The sequence below is a fragment of the Botrytis cinerea genome, chromosome 5 (genome assembly GCF_000143535.2).
Source record: "Botrytis cinerea B05.10 chromosome 5, complete sequence".
NCBI classification, from domain to species: Eukaryota; Fungi; Ascomycota; class Leotiomycetes; order Helotiales; family Sclerotiniaceae; genus Botrytis; species Botrytis cinerea.
In genome coordinates, this window is record NC_037314.1 from 2,721,463 (window position 1) to 2,746,467 (window position 25,005).

Consider the following 25,005-nt stretch of genomic DNA (forward strand, 5'->3'; position numbering starts at 1 on the left):
TAAGTGAGATGCCTTTCTGCGAGAGGAGATTTGTATACTTGTGAAGTGATGAGATAACATTGAGCCTGAGTAAAGGGATCGTCTAGATCTAACAGCGAGATGAACTAATCTTTCTTTACTAATAAAAGGTCAAAGATTAGGAATTGTAAAGATTTTGGTCGGAGAAATAGGACTTGGGACTTGTATTCTGAAAAGATAAGTGGACTGCAGAGATGAGAGAGATAATGAGAATGGAATGTGCGGTTTAAGATAGAATAGTGACTGCATGAGCTGTGAATTATCATTTCAGTCTTTTTAGACAAGCTACGAGGTTTTGTACTGATTGGATAAGATCTTTTTCTCGATTGTATTATCGATGTTAGGTTCTATTCTGCTAGCACCATAGTTGTCATTGTCATTATCATTATCATGTCAATTGAGGATGATGAGGTCCTGAGTAAAGACTTTGGACGTGAGTTTGAGATCATATTGAGGGATGAGATGATAGGTAGCGAGGAGATATGTACTTCTCATACTGTGAATAGGTACTAGATGTTCAATCAAGAGACAGTCTTTGAACTGATATCATCTGATGATACCTGATTGATGAGATTTCTCCATGATTTATGAGTACAATATACTCGGTGACATTTCCTGACCGGTATCAGATGGCTTTTGAGAGTTTTTGCATGTGGAACGGATAGTTTCTTGCTTGTTTTGAGTTAGTTGAGAGGATTATGTATAGATGGTTTGGATTATGGATACTTGTATAAGTGTTGCTGCTCTAGTTAGGTTAAAGTGGAGATGAGAATAAGGGGCATCATGTTGTTACTGAGAAATATGGCTTTTCTGTCATAGACTGAGTTGAGTATATTACTTTGTGATTTGGAGAAAGTGTGGTACTCCATAGACTCTAGTCTTATCTGTAAAGCCGTGTACTAATACAAAGTTATGCTATTGGTGATAAACTTTCGCATTGGATTTCATACATGTGACAATAGTCTGTACATCTTATGTACCAGATCTCGGGAAATTTTTCTTTCTTTAGTCAAGAGAGTTGGAACTTCTTACGTTATCTGATAAGTATATGAGAACATGAGTTAAGTCTCTGATCATTGATGATCATGAGTGGATATACTCAAAAGTTGAAGTTGAGCTTTAAATGTACTAGTCATATATCCATGAGATGCCTCTTGGCCACTTCTTCAACTCAATTTGGATAAAAGACGTATTATTGATTTTAGCTTGAAGGCATAAGAGATCTAGATACCTGCATGTTTACAGTTTAACTTAGACTACGATCTGATTACCACTACTTGATTGTGAGAGTTTCCCGAGAGAATGTTGGAAATAAACAACTTTCTCCAAGTTTTAACAAAGTAGATAGGGGTTTTGAACTTAAAGATCGGTGTTCATCGAAAGATTCTTCTCTAGTCTACACTAAATTGCTATGGTAGCTCCTGAGTTGTTTCACATCACTCATAGTTTTGATATGATGACCTAACGTCAATATGTCAAAGCATCTTAATCAGTAGAAGCAAAGAAACATTCTCATCGTAGCATGGAACTTGGATAAATTAAGAGTATAAAAGGGCTTTATGTATCTAGCAGTTCCCGCTGACTATAAGTGGCTTCTATTAGACATGAAAGCAAGTGAAATGACATCATTAGCACAGTACATATCAAGCATAATGCGTAACAGAGATGATGGGATGAAATAATATTTAACTTTATAAGATTTCTATGAGAAACTCCCCGTTATCCTCCCGCTATCATTGATGCTCTTCACAATCTACCGCTCTGAATTGGTTGGCAGACATTCTCATCCTTGACAGTAGTTACCTCTTAGAAGTGGAAACTTGTGGCTCGGTACATATCTTAGATATGATTTTATCCCCACAAGTCAAAATTGCTTGAGATCATCTTCAAATCCCGATCCTCTTCCATCTTCATCATTGTCTTTCAGTTCTGACTGAATTGTATCTTCAGTTGGAAAGCCAAACTCAGATGGTTCGTCTAGATCTCGCTGAATTTCCTCAGCAGTCATGACATCGCGAGTGCTCAGTGCGTGATGTATGGCTTCGTAATCATCTTGGAACTGCCGGAACCACGCTCTCATTGCATACAGGAGGGTTAAGAGTTGTTCGTAATTCCTGTAATAACCACAGATTAGCATGTTTACCATTGTGGATTGAAGAGGAATGGCGTGACTTACTCTAGGAGCCAGGACTGATATTCAGGTGCTGAGAGCCTGTCGGTTTCAATAAAAGAAGTTCTCTCATCGCAGAAATCGATCTCTTTGTCTATCCGTTCGATCGCCATCTCGCATTTATCGATTCTGTTTGAGAGAGTTCCTGTAATAGCCCCATTCCAAGATTTACAGTCTTGGTGGCGTTCTCTGATATACTGATCGAAATCAATCTCCAATGCTCCGATCAAGCTATTTTCCACGTTTTGGGTAGGTGTAGTTTGTGACATATTTGCTTCTTAGAGATTATATCTAGGAAGAAGTTGGGTTTCAAAGATGCTGCCTTCTAGAGATCCTATTTATCGAGATGTTTTTTGCGAAGATAAAGAGATGATAAAATAATCTGAGTACTGTAGATTGTTGGGTATGAGATTACCTTGAATGATCAACTATGTAAAGAACATGGAGTTTGAATTTATTCGTCGCTAGGAGATCATAAAACCTTAAATAACCAACTGTCTACTCTTACGGTGAGCAAATAAAGGCTGAATGGGGAGTACGAATTTAAGAAACAAAATCTGCTTAGCGAGCGTGATTCCTTGATTTGGTTCAAGGTAAATCTATGATTATCCAGGCACATGTGGTTCTGGAAATGGTTCTTTACAGTTCATACGGTCTGGTTATGGTTTTTAAGTACCACAATTGGTTATGTATTTATAGATTCAGAAGTAGGGACGACTATAATTCATGATGTCATGGTGTTCAAGATATTGAAGCGCATTTTGGGTAAAGCCTAGCTTCCTCTGTTACATACGCTGAGCGCCGCCAAGGACCGTATTAAATAGTGACAGATAGCTCCCAGTTGTAGATGCATATTTTTCTCATCATTAATAGATCCATCATTAATGCAGGAAGGCAAGATTAGATGATGCAGCTATTCAGTGACTGAAAGACCACTGTGTATTCTATGATAGACGCTATGACCGACGAAAGTTTATTACTCTTCGTGTGATTTTTCTAACAGCTACTCGGACCTCAGATATTATACAATGCCCACTTCTCGATCTCTGCTATTAAGGTACAGGTAAATTGCACAAAAGATTATGCATATCTGGAAGTGATTGTCTAGCAATTGATAGGGTCATTAATTATTGATTATGGTATACATGCCTCTGTGACAAATTACTCTGCAAAGAATTTGCGCATTTAGCGATATCTTTCAATTACTAGCCAGGTTCAGTGTTGAATAAAGTAATGAAACACATATATGATCAAGTCACGGCATTGGAAATCAAAGTTTGTAGATATTGGACAATTGAGAGGTAAGATTACCTCTACGAACATCGCCAAACCAGCCCGGATTCGTTCTTGCTTCCAATATCCCAATATCCCTGACTCCCTCTCAAAATACTGCTAGCATGAAGAGTGGTATGGTTGTAATCTTCTTTCCATCCATTAGCTTGATGTGTCTGAGCCACGTCAACTTCGTCATCAAGTAGTTTTTTTCTGCGCATATATCCCTCCACAATTCGTGAATCAAATATGTCCTGGCTCTAGATCAAGCTCCTCCTCAAGCTCTCTGGCAGTTTCCCAATCTCCATTGCTTCTGGCGGTTTGTAGATCTCGGTAATCATCTCGAATGGTCTCATACCACTGGCGCATTGGATACATCAAGGCCAAGAGTCTCTCGTACTCACTGTCACAACCAAACGTTAGTAGATACCTTGTATTGATAGATATGGAGAATGTACCTCAGAAGCTCAGCTCGAGCATCTGCGGGCAAGCTACTCATGCGTTCAACGAGGGTTTTTCTACGCTCGATAAAGACTATATTCATATGCAATCTATTGAGAGCACAAAACGTTTGGAAGACTCGATTAGCTATTGTTCCATCAATTGCGTTGTCCCAACGTTGAAGATCAGCCACCAGGTTGGTATGATATTGCTCAAAACCGATTGTGAGCTCTTGGACGTGAGCTATTTGAGACATGGCTAGAATTCAATTATGAAAGAAGAAGAGCGCGAGTTTAGATTGGGAAGATTTTAATATGAGGTCTCAATAGGTTTTGACTGTGAGTGTGTGGGCAAATTTTGAAAGTCTCTGCCGCTGAAGGATTCTCACTCTTAATTATCTAGCTACCCAACGGAGGAGATTGCTCTGAGCCTTAGCGTGAATTACAGAACTACAAATGGCTACAAGGATTGGCTTGAATCATCAATGTGACTCAGTGATGCCTAATCTCTAGTGTAAAGAAGGTATTCTGATGGAAGAAGAGTGAATTGATGGGTATGCAGTATGATCGCGCAATTATAAAAGCCAGAAACTCCTTAGAACCTTGATAGTTACAACTAATTTGATTTGGAGATGCCAGATTGTACTGTACCGTGAGATAGGAAATAATGAAAGAGTGAATAAATGTTTGATGTTCTGGTAATAGATCTATTACTGGTCTAATACTGTGATGCGGGTCCAGATGCTTGGAGGATTGGTTGGGAATAGTGCAAACTAGAGTGAGCGTAGTTGAAGATGAATGATGAGTATGAAACTAGGACAGAAGCCTAAAAGATATGTAGACAGGAGTAACAATTTCTTACACCAAGAAATTAAATCAATAGTATATCCAGTAAGTCAGCCTTGTTTGCACTTAATGTGATCTGAGATCTTTTCTTCATCCTCCCACACATAAGTAGTGAGCATACCAATACCTTCAATCTTCCAATCAAGTGATCACATTACAGCTTAATTGTCGTATATAATGAAACAATTATGTATATTTAGTGAGAGCCTGACCTTTAGAATTCTAGGCTTGAGTCTTGCTAGTTAATTGTACAACCTTGTTAGCCACATAATTTTAAAGGATTACCAATAACAAAAAGAAATGCAGCAGAGATTGGATCACACATGAATCTCTGGATAATCCCTGCTTTGAAAACTATTACTCAAAGCTGAGAAATTATCGTTCTAAAAAGATCTTTGTAATGGCATTTCCTAGTCTTTTGATTGAGCATCTAGGGTAAAACAAAACCAGTTATCATAAATCAAACACAATTACAAAATTTTACTGTGCGAGAGGTTCTACATAATAACAATACGTAGGACATGACTGAAAAGTTCAAGACAAAAAAGTCTGGAATCCATAATAATGCAATGAAGGAGAAAAAGTTTTCTTTAACGAGAATAAACGAGAATGAGCACTCTTGGTGGAGCAAAGTCGAAGCGAGAACTTCTAAAAAAAAATAGTCCAACAGCTTCGAGGTATAACACAAAAAACAAGGAAGATACTTAAGTAATTCGAATTCAACAATTAGAACATTAGATTATAAGCTGGAAAATAAAGTGAAGTTCAGTTTCTTGTTACAATAAGTGGATTACTTCATGAACATACATTTGAGCTTTGAAACGTTGCACCATATAACCTAAAGTTCAAATTGTTTGGTAACTAAATTCTGACTACAATCTCTAGTCTCTCAAAGATAAGAGCTCTTTGAAACTAAGGAATGGATGAAATAAATGCAGGAGGAGACATTGATTGTGTTGTAGATACAAAGAAGCCAAAGAAAGCCACCACAGTGTTACCTCAGAAAGAACAAAATACATGAGGCCCTCCATTTATCAATCTTTGTCTCTTAGAAGCCCATTTATGAAGAAAATTCAATCTTGGTTTTGATCCAAATCATCCCTCATACCCTTGACTTTGTATTCTTCCTTGTGAACTGGCACGCCACGCTCTGGAAACTTGTCGCGAGGTTGACGAAGGATGCTTTTTTTGACAGGTTCCTCCGCCTTTGTTTCAGATTCGAGGTCTTCCATCTTTGAGAACAGAAATAGTGGCTCGCCGGGTTTGAGTCCCGTTGAGAATGGGTTACGGACATCAAGCACTTCGAAGTTGACAGTTGATGACGGTACAGTAGGGACTTGTGTAGTGGTAGACGACTCGCGGAACTTCAAAAGAACTCTCTGTTGGTTGTATTCGTCGAGTAAACCCTGGACGAAACGAATTGTGCGCAGCAAATCCTGTTGTACAACACGCATCGATCTAAAAGAAGTATTAGTATTCATCATATCTTTTTAGTCAAGAGAAAGATGGTCGGGAGCTACGTACGCAAGGTCTTCAGCTCGATCTGACGCACTAAGTTCCCCGACATAAGATTCAACCTCTTTGATTCGTGAATTTAAGGCTGGTAGAAGCTCTGAGAGATATCTCTTTCTGCGGGAGAACGACAACGAAAAGAGTTTCTCATTGACCACGGTAATACCGTCGAGGACTTGCTTTTGATACGTCTCAACGAGACTGCCAGTGGTTTTTGTAGTATCCATGATAACTAACGAAAATGGTAAGAGACTAGAGCTTGGTTGTGTGAGGAATAAGAGGTTGAGGCTCTTAAGAGGTAGGTTAGGTCGGTGATGGATTGTGGAGGAACTGGACAGGCAAAAGAGAGAGGTGTTTATTAAACTTGGTTAGCCTCCTCCGGTCTGAATACGCCTCGGTTGAGTGAATGGTTTGATGAGCGAAAAAAGTGGGGGTACTTGTAATATACTCGCGATGGTGAGTTTTTATATGAAGAAGCGAAAGACGAGAAATTTGACCTTTGAAGGTAACTCTGGTGCTATTCGGATATGAAAGACTGTGTTTTATGAATCTACAAAAAGATCTGGTGACTTTGTGTGTAGCGCTTATTCTGTACGGCAAGTATCTTAGTGAGGGTTGACCTGGATGGTAGTGGCTACGAAGGTGAGGTGAGAAGTATCATTCTTCAGAAACCCTTAAACATGAGTGGAATATAGAATACATCAGATGGTAGCAAATATCAAGAATATAGAGTATACAGCTGAGTATATCTGGAACGAAACGCAGAGTTCAAAACTATACATTATGCGAGCTCTTCAATGTGTCTCAGTATTTCAATGAATGAATTTGGTTCGGTTTGTCATCTCAAATGGTTCAACTTCTGTATATTGATTATGGACAATTGAAATGGGTTTAAAGATATTGGCTTCTAATTGATGGGCTACCGCCGCAAATGATAGGAGCTGATAAATCCAAAGTTCTAAAGACAAAAGTGCAAATATTATACAGTGAAGCCGTGATCTAAAGGTAGGCTGTCTTTCATGCTCCTCAAAATCTTTGAAACTAATATTCTCGTAGGTTTTACGTCTCATGAACGAAAAGCAGACACTTAAATGATATTTGGATAATTGAATCGAGGCACGTATACAGGTTATGAGTTTAAGACAAAACTTAAAGAGTAATTTGTATATGGCAGATCATTTAGGATATCTAGCATTTACTAAATAGTTGTAATAGAATCTGTTTCCCCTGTGGCTACAGTGCAATAGTTATGGTTTGAAATGCCATCATATTTGCAATCAATGTGAAAAACTTCGTGAATATAAGGAACAAATGATCATCGAGAATTCCTTCATGGCCACCAAGTCACTCGAAGTCAGCACCTTCTGAGAGCTGCTGCAGCTTTATACATTTTTCAGTTGCGAGTGTCTGGAAGTCACCTTAGACCCATGGGCTTTCCCCTTCAATGATTCAATATCAAGCAGCTTACAGTATCTGTTCTGGGGGAATTTGTTATGGTCTCGGAGACTCTGTTATCGAGAAAGTATTAGAAAAAACCTTGGCAACTCAATTCTATCAAAGATACCAATGGATTAGGATTCTATGACTCACAAGTGTGCTCCCGTAAGTCCCATGGCGTATTCCTAGATCAAGCATAATTTCCCTCCTACTCTCTAAGCTTAGATTATCACTTGTCGCCTCGGAAATAAAATTTTCCACCTCTTGGATGCGAGCCTCGATGTTGCTGCGCATGGCGGTAGATTCAGTCATAAGCTCAGAGGCGATGCTAGGTAGTAAACAGTCAGCGTTAGATTCAACTCACGACTCAGACTTGTAGAGGGCAGCATTCAAACTTACCTAATCTTTTGTGCCCAGTTTTTGTCATTCTCAGGTTGTAGTTTTCTTAAGAGAAACAAATATTCCTCAATTGTTTTGATATCCACCTGAAATTCCTGACGATTTTCATTCAGGATCTTCAATCTTGCGTCTAAAGTATAACGGAAAAGATTGTTCAATTCTTTATTGACTGCGGAAATGATTTGACGATGCTTGAGGACTACTATTTCCAACTCGAGTCTAGTATTTCCAGATTTTGGACGCTTTTGAGAGTGGGATTTGAAGTTTTTTGGCTCATCATTCTCGTCTTCAATACCGACTCTTCGGCTTTCTGCCCAACTGAGGGGGTTCTTGTGTATCATCAGGTGCTCTAAGGACTTTGTTCGTGTTTGTATGGCATTGACGGCTTCGCTCCGAGTCATTGTATCAAATTCCTACAAAGTAATTAGCACTTGCAGGTAAATGGAAGTCTTTTTCATAGGTTGATTCGTACCTTTGTGGGACACGATTCCCGACCGCGATGAATATTGGAAGGCATATCGCAAGTTATTTCACTTGAGATGATAGGTCTCGGCTAACGGTGAGATATATTCTAGAGCTCTGAAAGAGTATTGAAATTGATGAAAAAGAGTGCCTTGGTGGTATTGAACGTTTGATGAAACCAGTAATAGTGTCAGAGGGTGGATGAGCTTAGGTTGCAATACTGTTATTCACGAGAAGAAGATACCCATTTATAGATAAGCGTATCAAGATCCAATCAGTGTATTAACCCGCGCTGAGCCGCAATTGATTTGAATCTTGTTATCATCGCCGTATTACATCTACTGTATTCAAACATAGGAGTAACTAGGAGCAAGTGGGCTGTGTATCAAAGCTTTCAATGGCTCATCTGCACGGGCCATGTTTTATAAGCTGTCGTATATGGATGGGCTAGCTGTAGGGCACCAAATGTCAAGTATAAATACAACATAAGAAAGATGTGAGAAAGCTACCCTCAATAAATCATCCAAATTCACTACGTCATAATAAATGGCCGGCTTCAAACTCAGAAAGGAAAAACCAGTTTTTGACAAAAAGGGCAACAGTGAGAATAAGGAGCGCACCAACTTTTACACCCCAGATATTGAAGCAATACATCGAAAAGACAAAGAGATACATTTTCTCAGAGTTGTTTCTTTTACCACAATCTTTACAACACTCATCATACTTGCATATTATAGATGGAAAGTTTCCCAACTAGAAAAGACACTGAAGATAAAAGATGAGCAATACATTGGGACATTGACTGGTGGAGTAGTATTGACGGGGGAAGATGATTCCATGTATGTCCAGATCATGGATCAGTTTGTGTCTCTGATTTATGTTATCGCCATTTTGGTCGCAGTCATTACCTGGTGGTAAGTAAAGATCCTCGTATGCGCAGTTCACCTAGTGTGTGTTTGCTAACATGTTATTAAAGTATCAAAATCAGTGAATATTAGTTGCGAGTCCTGACTCCACTTTTAAGAATTCGATCTCATCCGATTTTCATTTTCATGCTATGAGGCGACAGAAGCTATTCTAGACCGGGCTGAGAATGACGGTTTCCATACTAAAAGAAGCTCGCAGTTGCAAGAAATTGGTACCGGAGTCTATCGCTTTGTATTAGCAATGTCAAAACGTCTTTCGAACGAAGAACTCACTCAGCACGTTGAAATGAAAAAGAGCATTGAGATTTATCAGGGGTCATCAACTACTGAGGTGCTGATCTGTCTCCGGCGGATACTTGGGATGAAAAATAGCAGGCGAATACTTTAGAGATGATCTACTCACAGACTCATAAAATCCTATAATGTATTTCATGGACGATTCAGTTCACAAATGTTCATCAAGTGCAATTCATAATCTACCTCATCCTGACAGGACTATTAGTGAAGAACAAAAAGCTGCATTTAGAATCTAGTTGTTATGGATAGTAATTGTGATGAAGCAAGAATTTTCGGGTTAAAAAAATGTTGACAGTTGAATGTTGTTAGGAGATCACTTCACGTCAGCATGATAAAACATTACATGAAGGAAAGAAGCTCTATGCTGATAATATTTTATCAATCTTATGATATGGATGTTATATGTTGATCCCATAGTCACTAATTATACGTTATCGAGCAGTGTCGCAAATTTTGGCTACATGTGGCTGCTCGAATTGATATCTTTCCTAACTTCCAGTCTATCCACGTGTCCCAATGAATACTGCCCATCTCATTCCTCATAACTATTATTCACAATAACATATGATGATACTAGATCTTGTAGCTGAGGAAGAAGTAAATGGCTTCGAAATGATAGGTAATTCATCCACACCCCTATAATATCATCTTAAAGGACTTCTTCACCTCCACCTATTGTGTTTTCGGTATCTTTAGGTAACTTTGTGCTTTTTCTGGGACGACCGCTATGAACCCACGTCAAAGATTCGATAGCATCACCAAGCGCGGCGATGAGCTCGCCAAAGGTTGCTTTGCTCAGGAGGGGTATCTCGGCCGGAGATTCAGCGATTAGAACTGTGACAGAAGCCACAAGAATTGTTGGCGTCTCAATTTTTTTAGAGTTTTGGGCCTAATTAAAGTAGGGGTAAGAAATAGATCTTTCTCCGCACAAATGATGGGGTACTAACAAAGTTTGGATAGCGAGTAGCCTCCGAAGCTATTGCTCTTGCCGGCTCTATGCATCCAGGATGTGTTACCATTTTATCTGTGGGACCATGAAGTCTAAGACCATCGAATCTTATCATCTCCGGATCTGGCTGGAATAACTGATTGTGGAGTCCTACGAGCTTGACATTGTGAATAGAGCGAGAGAAAGTGATAGGACGATGATTGCGAGTAAGGAAGGCAGCGATTGCGCTACCGCGAGTGTGGTGAACCATTCGAAACATTCTATGATTCTGATAGACCAGAATGAGAACTTTATTAGGAAATTTTTGTACTGATTTTCGTATTTGTTGATAAATGATGTGTTGTTGAAAGTTTCGTAATTGTGAATTTCTGCAAAAAAAAATGAACTTGTGCATGGAAGTATGAAAGAATTTACTTTAACAAACGTGGGGACAGCTGTTTTATGTCTAGGTGTATGAATCTGTGACTATAATTTTCAAGCTTAAAACTGTGTAGACACAGGAGCTACTGTAGATCGATGTGCCAAGTGACCAATCAATCAAAATTCAAGGCAAAGCTTATTTGTCTTGAAATTTGACGCTTTTTAGTGCCGATCAAACTCAAACATCACAGGATAAAGGCGTTTGATTTCAAAAAAACGACCTACCATGAATACTGTCTTATATCTCTTCTCCCGTATTTGTATGAAGGCAGCTGCAGATGTACATTGTCTGTCATCACTAACACATTGCAGTATATATCTGAGATAAAGACCCTCCTTAGCTTAGCGCCTCAGTTACGATGGTGCGTACCCTAATAAAATTTAGTTCAATTTAGTAAGCTTTTGGATTTTCTAACAAAAATCATTAGTATGTAAATCACATGAGGATAAAATTCTGTGTCATTGATTTGTCAAGATTCACCTAACAGATGAGTGGTACAAAGATGCGTGAATGTGCAAATGTGTAAAAGTTTTGGTGACAATCTATTACCTCTAGTAGTGTCGATGAATATTCATGCTTAAAAGACGGATTGAATTCTGAATTGACAGAGGTGCCCATTTTACCAAGAATCTGGAAAAATTCACTAAATGCTATTCTTATGAGCATTGTATTGTTGAAGAGATACTCGTAAACTAAGCGAGGCTAAAAACAGCCCAGCTACTTTACATAAACTTGCTCTTTTTCTACATCTTATAGATAAAATTACTTTCTCAAACTCAAAAAACAGCTCACAAAAAGACAACCAAATATCGAGGAAACTTCAACAGGATCTTTGCATTTCGAGATATCTCTAGTCATTACTCGTGAAACATGGCGGAAAACTCGACTAGGAGTCTCGAAGAATTTTTGTGAGTTATCCTTTATTAGAAATTTGATTTAATGGGCTGATTCCTCTAGTGAAAATTACAACAAGATGTTCGAAGTTACGTTCGCGAATAGCGCGATCACGATCATCGCTCCCGCCGAAATGCTATCGCAGTATTCGCAATTCTTCAGAATCGCAAACAATTTCGAATTGCAACCTGATGGAACGAAAAAGATATTGCTGGAGAAAGTAGCGCCAGAGACGTTTGCGATGTTGCTATCTTGGCTCTACAAAGGCGGACCTAGTCAAGGGATCGAATTTTGCCAGCCACCAAATGGATGCTGGGATGAGGAATTGAAGACTGATATTCAAATTCAGATATGGAACAGACTTCTTGATGGGTATCTGCTAATGGAATTCTTGAAATCGCCAGTGCTCGCCAACTCTATCATGGGAAGCATACTCAAGCTATTAGAACAACACGAAGAATTTTCAAAGGCTTGTGATGGGCTTCGTCCAGACTCTCTTTTCACATTGGAAGAGCGAATAAAAACGATTAATCGTGTATGGAATCAGACATCCACAGACTCGCCACTGCGACGTATAGTAATTGACCAGATTGCATATTCGGGATATAGCTACAATACGGACCACAAGAACATCTACTCTCATTCGACGCCAGATGAAGCAGACGCCGAGATAAAATTGAAGGTTCCTACAGATTTCTTCTGGGATTTATTGGAAGAGCTTCAAAATGCTACTCAGATTGCTGCAAGAGATGATCTCGTACCCATTGGGTACCCATGGGAGCGGGGTAGGTGCTTTTATCATTCTCGTTGGTGCCATAACGGTACTTTAACGGATGGAAGAGTCAAACCCATATGTTATAGTTCAGGAACAAAACCCCAACCCAAAGATTGTTCAGGAATATGTAGGACTAGTTAGTTTGTTCATGTTTAGGAATTGGTAGGTTCTTGACGGACTTTATTTGCTGGTTGTCTTTAATTTAAAGTTTCAACCAAATTACTAATGTTTTTCTGCATGACATTTAACTTCTTGATTCACTATGTGATGTAATAGTCCACAGCTTTTGATTTGACACATGGTCTTAGTGGGAACAAGGAGGGGGATTTGCGTAAACTGACTGCAATTTAGCTCCATAATATTATCACTCGGGGAAAGCGGTAAGTAAACGGTTCACAGGTGTAGACAGTGAATTTGACATTTCTGTATTTTTGAAATTGAAATTAATGGAAATATTTTCGAATTTCAAGATCACAACTACACATCGTAAGTATCAGAGGCATCACAACGACTCAGAATTTGAAACTCGTCCTTCATTCATACATATCGTTCAATGTGAACTCCACTAGCTAAGCATCTAGCTTTGTACTAAAAAAGAGTAGAAGGTGGTAGAGGTCACACAAGAGAAGCCTTCCCATATATCATAATCAATCTAACAATTATCTATAGTGAATGTAGGTGAATCACTACATCGCGGTAGCGAGATGTGGTGACGTACTTGGAGCAAAATCATACAATATAGGAGGTCAAATGGAGGGTGTAAAATCAGTGTCTTCTTTAGTTTACAAGGGGAGAAGAGAAACTATAAATACTAAGTAACAATGTCACATGACACCTAGGACACTTTTTCCCGCACTACGTATCATAATAGATTCACAATGTCAAATTAAAATTATTTATTATATTCATTTCTCTATTATAGAATCTATTTATTCTAAAATAGATTCTGTATAAAATTCATAAAATATATATATATATATAATTATTGATTGAAATTCAAAAGATTTAATAATGTATTTTATTTTAAATTATCTTGAATACTAAAATTAAAAACTAATATAATAATATTTCAAAAATAAGAAAAAAAGCTTCTATGAATCCACGGTCTGAAAAATTCTTTTTCCCCGACGGCTAGTATCTCTTTTATTTTTATTTTATTAATTCCTAAAAAGCTTTATATTAAATTGAAAAATTGCTAAACATTACAAAATACTAATTAGAGTAACTTTAGTTATAAATCTGACATTTGAGATATTAATACATAGAATGATAACATTCGGGGTTTTTACCGTAAAATCTAGGAGGTATGAGAGTAAATTATATTTCAATTTTTAGGGCATCAGAGTAGTTTGCCGTACTTAATAATCTTCGAAACATTATTGCGTCATCTTTTTAATATTCTCAATAATGTAATACTTCATCCCAACAAAAATTCACTCACAAAGCTCCAGCGTCAATCAGCACAGTCACCATGTGTTTGATTGAGCCCAACCATTGTCACGGCGCCAACTACATGTTCTGTAGTTGCCTTCGTGCCTTAGGCACGGACTACTAGCGTGCCCTGCTTCCTATAAGTAGGGCCTCACTCTTCCATAGCTCTTCCACCCTTATGGTACAATATACGTCTTTACCCGTGCCTTGACAGTTTGTACCATCTTCATAAGAAGCTGTCACAGCTTCATTTTAATTAAAAACTCCACCGACGTCGCATCCCGATCGCGCTGATCGTACCCACCACTGGCCCGCCACGCACCCTAACCGCTGTTGTTTAAGAACTCTGCAGGGTTGCTTTGCGACCTTGAGAGTGTCCTAAGGATGGCCGCCCAAGCACCTGCACCTGGTCTATCCCCACAGTTCCTTTTCTTGAACCATGTTCTCAACTCCGCCGAAACTGATGTCTCTTCGTTCACAGATTTGTTCAACGATCCGAACGCTGTACATTTCGCAGCTGCTCAAGCTGTGTTTGAATCGATCGAGTCGATCACGAGTTCACTACAAGCTCAAGCCGCTGCAGCGGAAGCCCAAGTCACCGACGCCCAATCGAAGATTGTCGAATTGAAAGACACAATTGAGATATTGAAACTTGCCATTCGTAATAACCCGCAAGCCCCGCCCCGCCGAAAGTACCTCACTGCCCCCGAGAAGTTTAGTGGTGTTGAGCAAGACATTGCAAAGCGTCAGGATCAATACACAGCGTTCCGTAGCGCGGTAAATCGTTGCTTAACCGCCGACTACGAGAACGAATCGGAGTTTCAAAAGATTACATTCCTTGCTAACCTGCTCTCTGGTCCTGCTTATACGAACAATCAGATACACTTCGATGCAATCACTGACAACCCGCATGATTCCAACCTTTGGCCCTCCGGATGGCGCACCGTTGCGAGCATCTGGTGCGAATTGAACAAGCAATATCAGACTCTTGATCTTTCACGAAAAGCCTCTATGGATTACGATAAGTGCAAGATGAAGAAGATCCCGTTTGGTAACTTCATCACCGAGTTCAAACAGCTTGCTATAAAATGCAAGAAAACCGCTGAGCAACAAGTCGCTGATCTTAAGCTCAAGGTTTCCCAGGAGCTGATCGATGCTTCGGTCAACCGCCCTAATAAACCCTCTGCTGCCGACATCGATGCATGGACAATCTGGTGGCAAGGTATATACGATGATTTGGAAGAAAAGACTCACCTCGATAGCCAACGAAAGAACCAAGGTACCAATTTCAACCGTGATCAACCGAAACCTCATGATAGAAAGCAGGCTCCTGTTGCAACCCTTCCTACACCGGATCTCTCTAGCGATCCTATGCAATTGGATGCTGCTCGCCAAGGTCAGCGTCCCCCATCTCGTTATACTCGAGAGCAATGTATTGATCTCGGCCTCTGCCTCTATTGCAAGAAGCCCGGTCATATTAAGAGCAATTGCGAAGAGAAACGAGCCAACGATGCAAAGTATAATGTTAATACTAATGCTAATATGAGATACACCCCTTACACCAATCGTGTCCCAGCAACCAATCAATACCAAGGCCCCGGACCGTATCGCAATGCCGCTGCCCCCTCGCACCAGAATCCGTTCTCGTCTGCCAACCGTTTCTCGTCCACGCCATTACGCTACGCCTCTCCGATCCCCCCTAGCCTCACCCAAGAGGTTGATCTAGGAGGGTACATCGAGGGTTCTGTTCACTCGGAGGAGAGCGGAAGCTCATTTCCGCAGCCGGGCATGTTAAAAGATTAACCTCGGTTCACAGTCGCGAATCGAGGTCCTTTGTGGGAAATTTACCTTTGTGGGTTAGAAGATCGGTTATGTCTAGGGATCCTTTGTATCTTAGATCAATAAATAGCAAATCTCTTAGAATCTCGACGGAAATCTCCCTTGCGCCTAATGTGATCATCCCGCTTGTTAGTCTCATAGATAGTGGAGCCGCGGGTTATGGCTTTATTGATAGGAAAGTCGTCTCCGAGCTCCGTATCCCTACACGCCCTCTCCCTTACACTCGTTACTTACTTCTAGCCGATGGAAAACCCTCCGATGTCCTGTCGCAGTATGCACTCCTAGATATACGAATCAACGATCACAGGGAGATCGGCTTGTTCTATGTCACCACTTTATCGACTGCAGATCCTATGATCCTCGGTCTCCCATGGCTCCAGCGCCACAACCCCAGCATCGATTGGTCGGCGATGACACTCAGATTTACGTCTACATATTGCTCGAGATACTGCTGCCCCGCTAGCACTATGGCAACCACTGTCCCCGACATCGCCAATACCCACAAGATAACTTCGCAAGAAAGTCGCGAAGTTGCATCAGTCGACCCTAAACCACCCTTGCGGAAGCTCGCTCCGAAACCAGCCTCTATGGAAGAAGTCACCGACGAAAGCTACGAGAATACCTCGTTACCACCTCGAGATCAATCCACGATCCTCGAACACATCGAGACCCAAAACGCTCGGAGAAACCTCGATATCACCAATCCCAAAGCTCCGCTCGAACCGAATCCATACCACACTCGCTGTATCAGCGGCGAAGCGGAAACCCGAGCTAAGATGATCCCGAACCGACCAGCCCTGAAACCAGCCCCGGCTCGAACGGTTGCCGGCTTCAGGATACACAGGAGACCACCACGGAATAAAAACATCCTACCCTTATTACATACACCGATACCATCGAGCCCCATAGACGAGTCGTTCGACGTCCTGCGAGGTATCCGACCTGAAATGCAGGATATAAAGTTCTTTACAGCCAACAGTTTCATCCAATTCTGCAAGAGCCCAGATGCTTATGTCACAAAAGTGTCCTGGGACGAATTGGACAGAGCTTGCGAGCTACATCATGTGATGACAGGAGATGCTGTTCAATTGCGCCGTGGCTTAGTAGATAGCGATATCGATAAGTTCATGGAAAAGACGGATCGACCTGTTCCTTCCGCTACAGAGATCCAAGATAAGCTACCTCCCTGGCTCCGCAACCTGTACCCAGGGTTCCTACCGTCCCTGGCAAATGAGCTTCCACCGCGACGCTCCTGGGACCACAAGATCGAGATTATACCAGGCAAAGAACCACCATATAACAAAGGCCGTCCGATGTCCCCAGCCGAACTTCGAGTCGTTCGCCGATGGCTCGACGACAACTTGAGCAAGGGATTCATTCGAGAATCTCGCTCCCGATCGGCCGCCCCACTCCTTCTAGCTGCCAAACCCGGGGGAGGCGTTCGAATCTGTCAAGACTACCGCGGTCTAAACAACGTTACCATCAAGAACCGATACCCCTTACCATTGATTAAGGAAACTCTTGATGCTCTTTGCCACGCAAAAATCTACACCAAGCTTGATATCATCGCCGCCTTCAACAAACTACGGATTGCAGAGGGCCACGAATGGAAAACCGCTTTCACTACTCGCTTCGGTCTATTCGAATCATTGGTGATGCCCTTTGGACTCTGCAACGCGCCTGCCTCATTCCAGAATTATATCAATCATGTTCTTTTTGATCTCCTGGACAGGACTTGCACGGCGTATTTGGATGATATTCTAATCTACTCCGAGAACGTTACGGATCATAGGCAGCATGTTCGTGAGGTGGTTCAACGACTAATTGATGCTGGACTACAGATCGATATTGACAAGTGCGAGTTCGAAACGAAGAGAACTAAGTACCTCGGCTTGATCATCACTCCTGGAGGCATAGAAATGGATCCGGAGAAGGTCAGTACTATACTCGAGTGGAAACCACTAACTAAGCTCAAAGATCTCCAACGCTTCCTTGGATTTGCTAATTTTTACCGACGTTTCATTCGCGACTTCTCCAGAATCGCAGAACCCCTCAATCGACTCCTAAAAAAGGAACAGACGTGGGATTGGACCTCTGACCAGGACGATGCCTTCAAGACATTGAAGGACGCTTTCTCCTCCGCCCCGGTCCTCACCATATTTGATCACAATCGCCGCACAGTCGTTGAGACCGATGCTTCCGACTGGGCTGCAGGTGGCGTCCTTTCGCAATATGATGATGAAGGGCGCCTACGCCCGGTAGCATACTTCTCATCAAAACATAGCGCTGCTGAATGCAACTATGAGATCTACGACAAAGAGCTCCTGGCCATTATAAAGTCCTTAGAAGAATGGAGACCGGAATTGTATGGAGCTCAGGAGCCATTCGAGATCATCACTGACCATAAAAACCTCGAATACTTTACGTCCACGAAGATGTTAAACCAACGGCAGGCTAGATGGGCCGAATTCTTGTCTGGATTCAACTTCCGTATTATATACCGACCCGGCCACAAAGCCGTTCGCCCCGACGCTTTGAGCCGCAGAGCGGAAGATCGCCCAGCACACGCCGACCCTAACGACGACCGAATCAAGAACCGCTTGCAGACAATCCTCCCAGAGAGAGTATTTGATACCGCTGCATTCAAAGACATCATTCGACAGGCGAACAGTGATCTAGACCTGACTATAGCCCCAATGGGTATGATCATCCCCGATACCGACAAGCCGATCGACGACCTCATCGACAAGGCATACGAATCATCCGAGCTGGTTACCACCATGCGCACAACACTTCGGGATCCCTCTGCTCGCCATTGGCCGCTAAGCATCCGTAAGGACCTTCGGATCGCCTTACAAGATTGTAGGCTAGTAAATGGAAAGATCTTTTATCGCGACCGCCTCTTTGTTCCCCCCTCCGCCGAACTTCGCACGCAGATTATATACCGAACCCATTCAACCGGACCAGCCGGACACCCGGGCCGCGTCAAAACTGTCGACCTTGTCTCCCGTACGTATTGGTGGCCCAATATGTCAAGGGAGATCGAGACATTCGTACAGGCTTGCCAACTCTGCTTTCGAACAAAAGCTTCCCGCCTCGCCGCACCTGGATTCCTTGAACCCCTGCCAGTACCGTTCCGCCCCTGGTCCGATATCTCTATCGACTATATCACACCACTACCAGTTAGTGAACGCCATGGAAAGAAGTATCAACACATCATCACAGTCGTCTGCCGCCTGACCAAGATGCGTCATTTCATACCGGTCGTGGGGCTGTCCGCAGAGGAGCTCGCGGATAGATTTGTCGAAAAAATCTACTGCCTACACGGTGCCCCTGATAATATCGTGTCCGACAGGGGCTCGCAATTCGTCTCTGAGTTTTGGAAGCATTTATCCGAGCGATTGTCAATTGCCCTGAAACGATCTTCCTCATTCCATCCCGAGTCCGACGGCCAGACAGAAAGGATTAATGCTATGGTCGAACAATACCTGCGAGCTTTTATGAACTTCCATCAGAATGATTGGCCTGATTGGCTTCCACTCGCAGAATTTGCATTGAACAATACCACGTCGGAGACCACCGGCATCTCCCCATTCTTCGCTAACTACGGTTTCCACCCACGTCTCGGCATCGAGCCATCTACACCTGTTCCACCAAATCTGTCTTATCAAAGGAAACGAGAGTTCCTTAAGGCCAACGAGGTTGCAGATCGATTTGGTCTCATCTTAACGAAATTGAAGGCACTTGCAGCCCAATCGATCCAGAGATACGAGGACTATGCCAACAAAACCCGCTCGGATGCCCCTTTGTATAAGGAAGGTGATAAAGTATGGGTGAGTACAAAGAACATGAAAACCAATCGACCGATGAAAAAAGGTGATGACAAATGGGACGGCCCTTATAAGGTTCTCAAGGTTTACAAACGTGCTTGCCTGCTCCAACTCCCAGCTAACTTCAAAATCTTCCCGGTATTCCACAACTCACTGCTCCGACCGCTCCACCGCTCACCAGGATTACCGGGCCAAGACATCATAAACGTCACAGAGTCACGCAGGAACCAAGGCCGAGTCCTTGAAAGGGATGACGAAACACACGAGGAAACTGAACGATGGGAATTCGAAGAAATCCTCGATTGCCACAATGAGGACGGGTTTCACTATCAAATTAAATGGAAACACCACCCGGCGTCCTGGCAACCCGCCGAAGACCTCCGCGGCCAGGAAAACGTGATCATTGCCTTCCATCTAGCGAATCCAGGCAAGCCAGACCCTCCCGCCTGGGTAGGTTTCAAAAGACCTATTGCTCCTGATCTTCTTAACCCTCCACCAGTACCTACACCAAACGCAACCCCGAAACGAGGCCGAGGCAGACCTAAGAAGCTTCGTCAATTAACAACTACTCATAAGGAGGTTCATTTTCATCCGGTAGTGGGGATTAGAGTATTTTAGTGTTATTTTGTTACCTTAGATTAATTTATATTGCGATCGTGGACCAATCGCCTTGAGCGGGGGGTACTGTCACGGCGCCAACTACATGTTCTGTAGTTGCCTTCGTGCCTTAGGCACGGACTACTAGCGTGCCCTGCTTCCTATAAGTAGGGCCTCACTCTTCCATAGCTCTTCCACCCTTATGGTACAATATACGTCTTTACCCGTGCCTTGACAACCATCAAATATGTCACGATCACATACTAGAGCAGATCAATAAAGGTCAAATAACTAGAATAAGAAAGCTAAAGAGGAAAGAGATCTCTTGGAGATCTCTTTGATGTACAATATTGCTTAGTTAAAGCTAGCCTTAAACTAAAGTAAGCGTGACAAATATCACGTGTTTGTACACGTGATGTTCGTCACAAAATCCATGGTGACTGTGCTGATTGACGCCCAACCAAAAGTTTAATCACCTAGTATTGATTTCTAAGGTTCCCAAACCGACATTTAACTATTAGCCTGTACCCTTCTTCGAGTGTGCTTCGTTCAAAGAAACAAAGTATATTGCACTATGTAAATTTGTAAGAACAATTCCGACATCTACTCGTGAACTCTTGATCTTTGGCGAATTGAAACTATCGGGATACTGTTATACAGGCGTTAAAATTTTCCCACACGATTAAGCGCCATAAATCTTTCAAATACAAGATGGAAAGTGCTTACTGGGTTGAAATAAATCCTGACTACGGAAGCTTTTCCTCGACGTGATATGTAGTTTGCACAAACCACGGGGCAGGAACTCGAATAAGAAGTTGTGACGATTTGAAAGATTGCTCAAGAAAGTCTTCTAGAAACTCATGTGGTACCTTCGGACTATCATATGGTGTCCGAGAAGCGAAAAATAGTGTTTTCGTCATGTTCCAAGGAGCATGACATGTTGAACCGAGACTGTGCAAAATCAACTTCCGGAGAGGTGACGTAGAAACAGTCTCGTTCCAGACAATTTCAATAGTTTTAACACATGAATTGCACAAGGGATCACTGGGGAAATTTTCATCCACCGGAATCTCTTCGAACTCTTTTAACTTTGCAATGAGAACATTCATTATAAAGTTCGTATATCTTGGCGCCTGTATGTAATCTGCCATTAAGTAGCAATCAATGAGTTGATGCCAAATTTTGGAGAGCTGTTCTATCGCTGACGGTCCTTGTCCGGGAGTTTCTGGATTAACGGATAGTTGAAAGACGCTCGCATGCGTGATATCAGCTGTGTACAGCCACACCAAGAACACTTCAAATGTTGAACGTGACACATCTGGAAGGTCTATGACGTTTTCTCCTTTAATCCATGGCTGGCTAGAAGCAGTTTTGAAAAAGAATGATTGTGTTGCTAGAAGAGCAACCGAAACCTTCACAAATTTTGCTTGCCCTGGCAGATTACGGCCAATGTTTATTGTAAAGACTTTACAAAATGTTTCCCTGCTTGAAGGTTAGTTTTAAACATTTTCTTGAAACAGTCGTCGAAGACTTACAAGTCGAGTAAAACATTGGAAGTCATGCTGGAATATAAAAATTGTTATTTCCTTTGATTTGAGTGAGGTGCTCAACTCTTTGTTGCTTGAGTAGTGGAGTGTAGCTTAAGTAGGAGTTTTTCTAGTTATTCCTTATGAAAAGATTGCAGGAAAGTAATTTTGAGTTTGTGTATGGTTGAGTTTGGGGTGGTTACTGAGTTGAAAGAAAAGTTAAAGTAGGCAATCTAAAGACACAAAAGTACGCTAGCTGTTTAGCGATCCTATATCCTTGAATGAAATCTTTCGAACTAGACAGAAGATGGAGCTGTAGTTTCTCTATATACGTGTGGCGAAACTGTTAGGGTGATGGGTTAGATGAAAGATGTATGACACAATATTGAATTTTATTTAACCTTGATGATTCACCGAACTTTCAATCATGGGGGCTAGAATGTAGAGAATGTACCAGCTTACTAAGCAATAACTTGATTGAATCTTTGGAATTGGTTGAGCCTAGATTCAAAAAGACTCCAAAGCAGCTGTACAATACTGCTTGGTTCCTATAACTCAACAAAAATCCATCCTCTTGATTATAAAAAACTTTTCTCGACTGTCTCTGGTCAACAATACATCTTCAAATATGCATTGAAGTCGCATTGAATTCTTTTTCGAACACTGATTACAAAATCTATCAATTCAAGTGCAGGAGGTCTATGAAAATGTCAGACACACGTTATCCTACCATATCACCAGCAATGCTGAAGAACATCATGAATGAATTCTTGGTTCTAGATCTGTGAGTTCTAATAATCGATTTTTTTTTGTCATGAAGATTGACTAACCAAAGGCTCAGTGATGACTTCAATGATACAGTTGAAGTGATTGTAGGCAAGGGTGAGACGGAATTCAGACCTCAATTCGCATCCAAAGTCTTGGCGTTGCATTCAGAATACTTCCGTCTGAAAATCAAAAATTTTTCATACATACCACATACCGAGAAACAATCTCTTACTATCAATCTCTGCGAACAGAATATCATAGCATTGGAGGCTTTCTTTGCGTGGAACACAACTGGCAAAATTCTTTCCTCAAAGCGACTTTCTCCTGTAACTGTGGACCCCGAGGCAGCAACAATAACAGCAGAAAAGCTTGATAAGTATGAGGTTTTTTGGGATCAGCTTTTGGAATGCTACTTCTTGGCAGATTTCCTGGGTGCTCCAGCCTTCGGTAATGCCACCATAGATGCGTTAATCGATGCTATCAATTATGAGAGGGAAGATCGGGAAAAACTGGAACCAAATTTCGAAGTTTCCGAGCAACTTTTGGCAGTCGACAACTCCGAAGATAATCAGAATGATCCTAATATCTTCGGTGATGAAAACAATGATGAGGAAGATCAAGGTGACGACAATGAAGATCCATGGGAAATGCATGGCCTACGTCGAGACCCGTTCGACGAGAATCTGCCTCGACGAGAGATTAGACGGATGCTTGGTACTTTACCCCACCAGTTTCAACGAGTTTACTCCATGACTAAGGCAGATTCGCCACTCCGGAAGATGCTTGTTGATAAAATCATCGAACAGTGCACGGCCTATCAATCTCACGACGAACAGCTGTTTGGTTTGCTCAAGGGGGGTGTACCAGTAGAATTCCACCAAGATTTGGCCGATGAATTAGTGCGGAGCTTCAATTTAGCCTATCAAGTGAGCCAAGGCAGATATCCTAAGCGTATGAACGCACGTGATCGAGCTGGAAGAAGGTGCTACTATCACATTCATAGAGTCGGAGAACCGTGTCCCAGTTCCGAATCCTAACCTGGGTGGTAAAGGTATCAGACGCGGGGGTATAAATTTGTGGCTGAAATAGATTCTTGGGAGGAATTGAAGGCCTGATTGGTTCTAAATTCAAAGATGCAGGTACTTGAACTGTCACAAAGCTTTAGTGCTATAAAGGTTTCACGGTAATGGTAATATTGCATCGAATGCATGGTTAATAAATTGAAGGAAAGACTGTGTATCATGTGCACATCAATTTTTCGAATTTCTTAAAGTTTAATAATTGTGACTAGTGGGAAATGCTTTGAAGCTGGCCGGTAGGGATGAACATGAACCATTTTTGCCCTTGACAAACAGCTCACCCACGGAGAAACTAATGATAAATTATACTCAAAGAAGGATAGAAGATGGCCAATAATATGTAGTCTATTATAAGATAGTATGGACTCGAACAAATTGAATTCCATAAAAATAGGTATTTTTCCTGTATTTACCAACTGGTTTTTGATAGATCTCTCATCACTCCTGATTAGGCAGGCTTGACTGTGATTCGAGAGCCATTTATCTTGACTAATGACGACTATCAATGAAAGATCCGTGCTATATGTATAAGAGTAGTAGATTGATGAGGGAATGCTCACTAACGACTATTTAAAATTGAGCTTATATAGTAGAAGCTTTAGGCAAAATAATCGCCTGATGTCTGTGACAGTTTTGATACACAAAACTCATGAGAAAAAACGTTTTACTAGTCAAACAGCATACACATATTGCCATATTTTATCTTCGTGTTGAGCTGATGGCAAAGAATCAAATGAATGGATGCAAGAGATTCTGTGTCAAAGGTCAAGTAATATAGTAATATTATAATATTAGATAAAAACAATTACACTCAAAGAAGCTTCGAATCTGTTGACCCTTTCCCATTTGTGTTTAGTTGAGTGTATGACATTCTACAATTCTCCAAATCAAACATTACCAATAAAGCTACAAGTAATCACTTAGCAAATTCTTTATCTAATGAGATTAGAGCCAACCTCAGGCTCGGTGCTGAGAAACGGGGAGCCTAAATGGAAATTCTAGATGGAAAATCCATTTCCAGTTTTATATCATGTGACGACTTTCAGGCTCTGGGGTACTATGAACTTTGGTGGAATAATGAAAAATCCCGAACAAATAAACGTCTGAAAATTAAATG

General features: G+C 41.4%; 9 protein-coding genes across 9 annotated transcripts; 3 read left to right on the forward strand and 6 right to left on the reverse strand.

Annotated features, from left to right (window-relative positions):
- Positions 1 to 1,712: 1,712 nt before the first annotated feature.
- BCIN_05g07710 (hypothetical protein) lies at positions 1,713 to 2,545 on the reverse strand. Its single transcript, XM_001550630.2, has 2 exons — positions 2,195 to 2,545; positions 1,713 to 2,132 (listed from the first exon to the last, which is right to left on the reverse strand). The coding sequence occupies exons 1-2, from the start codon at positions 2,455 to 2,457 to the stop codon at positions 1,883 to 1,885; spliced, it is 513 nt and encodes a 170-aa protein (XP_001550680.2). The 5' UTR covers positions 2,458 to 2,545; the 3' UTR covers positions 1,713 to 1,882.
- A 984-nt stretch (positions 2,546 to 3,529) lies between these two features.
- Positions 3,530 to 4,190, reverse strand: BCIN_05g07720 (hypothetical protein). The gene is made up of 2 exons (XM_001550631.2): positions 3,919 to 4,190; positions 3,530 to 3,863 (listed from the first exon to the last, which is right to left on the reverse strand). The coding sequence occupies exons 1-2, from the start codon at positions 4,155 to 4,157 to the stop codon at positions 3,704 to 3,706; spliced, it is 399 nt and encodes a 132-aa protein (XP_001550681.1). The 5' UTR covers positions 4,158 to 4,190; the 3' UTR covers positions 3,530 to 3,703.
- A 1,381-nt stretch (positions 4,191 to 5,571) lies between these two features.
- On the reverse strand, positions 5,572 to 6,781 carry BCIN_05g07730 (hypothetical protein). Its single transcript, XM_001550633.2, has 2 exons — positions 6,271 to 6,781; positions 5,572 to 6,204 (listed from the first exon to the last, which is right to left on the reverse strand). The coding sequence occupies exons 1-2, from the start codon at positions 6,483 to 6,485 to the stop codon at positions 5,820 to 5,822; spliced, it is 600 nt and encodes a 199-aa protein (XP_001550683.1). The 5' UTR covers positions 6,486 to 6,781; the 3' UTR covers positions 5,572 to 5,819.
- Positions 6,782 to 7,486: 705 nt separating this feature from the next.
- On the reverse strand, positions 7,487 to 8,892 carry BCIN_05g07740 (hypothetical protein). The gene is made up of 4 exons (XM_024693219.1): positions 8,567 to 8,892; positions 8,095 to 8,507; positions 7,849 to 8,023; positions 7,487 to 7,766 (listed from the first exon to the last, which is right to left on the reverse strand). The coding sequence occupies exons 1-4, from the start codon at positions 8,609 to 8,611 to the stop codon at positions 7,641 to 7,643; spliced, it is 759 nt and encodes a 252-aa protein (XP_024549004.1). The 5' UTR covers positions 8,612 to 8,892; the 3' UTR covers positions 7,487 to 7,640.
- A 164-nt stretch (positions 8,893 to 9,056) lies between these two features.
- Positions 9,057 to 9,876, forward strand: BCIN_05g07750 (hypothetical protein). Its single transcript, XM_001550635.2, has 2 exons — positions 9,057 to 9,470; positions 9,533 to 9,876. The coding sequence occupies exons 1-2, from the start codon at positions 9,103 to 9,105 to the stop codon at positions 9,552 to 9,554; spliced, it is 390 nt and encodes a 129-aa protein (XP_001550685.1). The 5' UTR covers positions 9,057 to 9,102; the 3' UTR covers positions 9,555 to 9,876.
- Positions 9,877 to 10,144: 268 nt separating this feature from the next.
- BCIN_05g07760 (hypothetical protein) lies at positions 10,145 to 11,100 on the reverse strand. Its single transcript, XM_024693220.1, has 2 exons — positions 10,727 to 11,100; positions 10,145 to 10,668 (listed from the first exon to the last, which is right to left on the reverse strand). The coding sequence occupies exons 1-2, from the start codon at positions 10,985 to 10,987 to the stop codon at positions 10,429 to 10,431; spliced, it is 501 nt and encodes a 166-aa protein (XP_024549005.1). The 5' UTR covers positions 10,988 to 11,100; the 3' UTR covers positions 10,145 to 10,428.
- Positions 11,101 to 11,946: 846 nt separating this feature from the next.
- Positions 11,947 to 13,035, forward strand: BCIN_05g07770 (hypothetical protein). The gene is made up of 2 exons (XM_001550637.2): positions 11,947 to 12,057; positions 12,107 to 13,035. The coding sequence occupies exons 1-2, from the start codon at positions 12,020 to 12,022 to the stop codon at positions 12,957 to 12,959; spliced, it is 891 nt and encodes a 296-aa protein (XP_001550687.2). The 5' UTR covers positions 11,947 to 12,019; the 3' UTR covers positions 12,960 to 13,035.
- Positions 13,036 to 21,261: 8,226 nt separating this feature from the next.
- Positions 21,262 to 22,517, reverse strand: BCIN_05g07790 (hypothetical protein; the record flags this gene model as incomplete). Its single annotated transcript, XM_024693221.1, has 3 exons — positions 22,504 to 22,517; positions 22,051 to 22,384; positions 21,262 to 21,997 (listed from the first exon to the last, which is right to left on the reverse strand). Exons 2-3 carry the CDS (start codon positions 22,074 to 22,076, stop codon positions 21,262 to 21,264), a joined length of 762 nt encoding a protein of 253 aa, XP_024549006.1. The 5' UTR covers positions 22,077 to 22,384; positions 22,504 to 22,517.
- A 63-nt stretch (positions 22,518 to 22,580) lies between these two features.
- BCIN_05g07800 (hypothetical protein) lies at positions 22,581 to 24,096 on the forward strand. The gene is made up of 2 exons (XM_024693222.1): positions 22,581 to 22,825; positions 22,883 to 24,096. Exons 1-2 carry the CDS (start codon positions 22,743 to 22,745, stop codon positions 23,844 to 23,846), a joined length of 1,047 nt encoding a protein of 348 aa, XP_024549007.1. The 5' UTR covers positions 22,581 to 22,742; the 3' UTR covers positions 23,847 to 24,096.
- Positions 24,097 to 25,005: the final 909 nt, after the last annotated feature.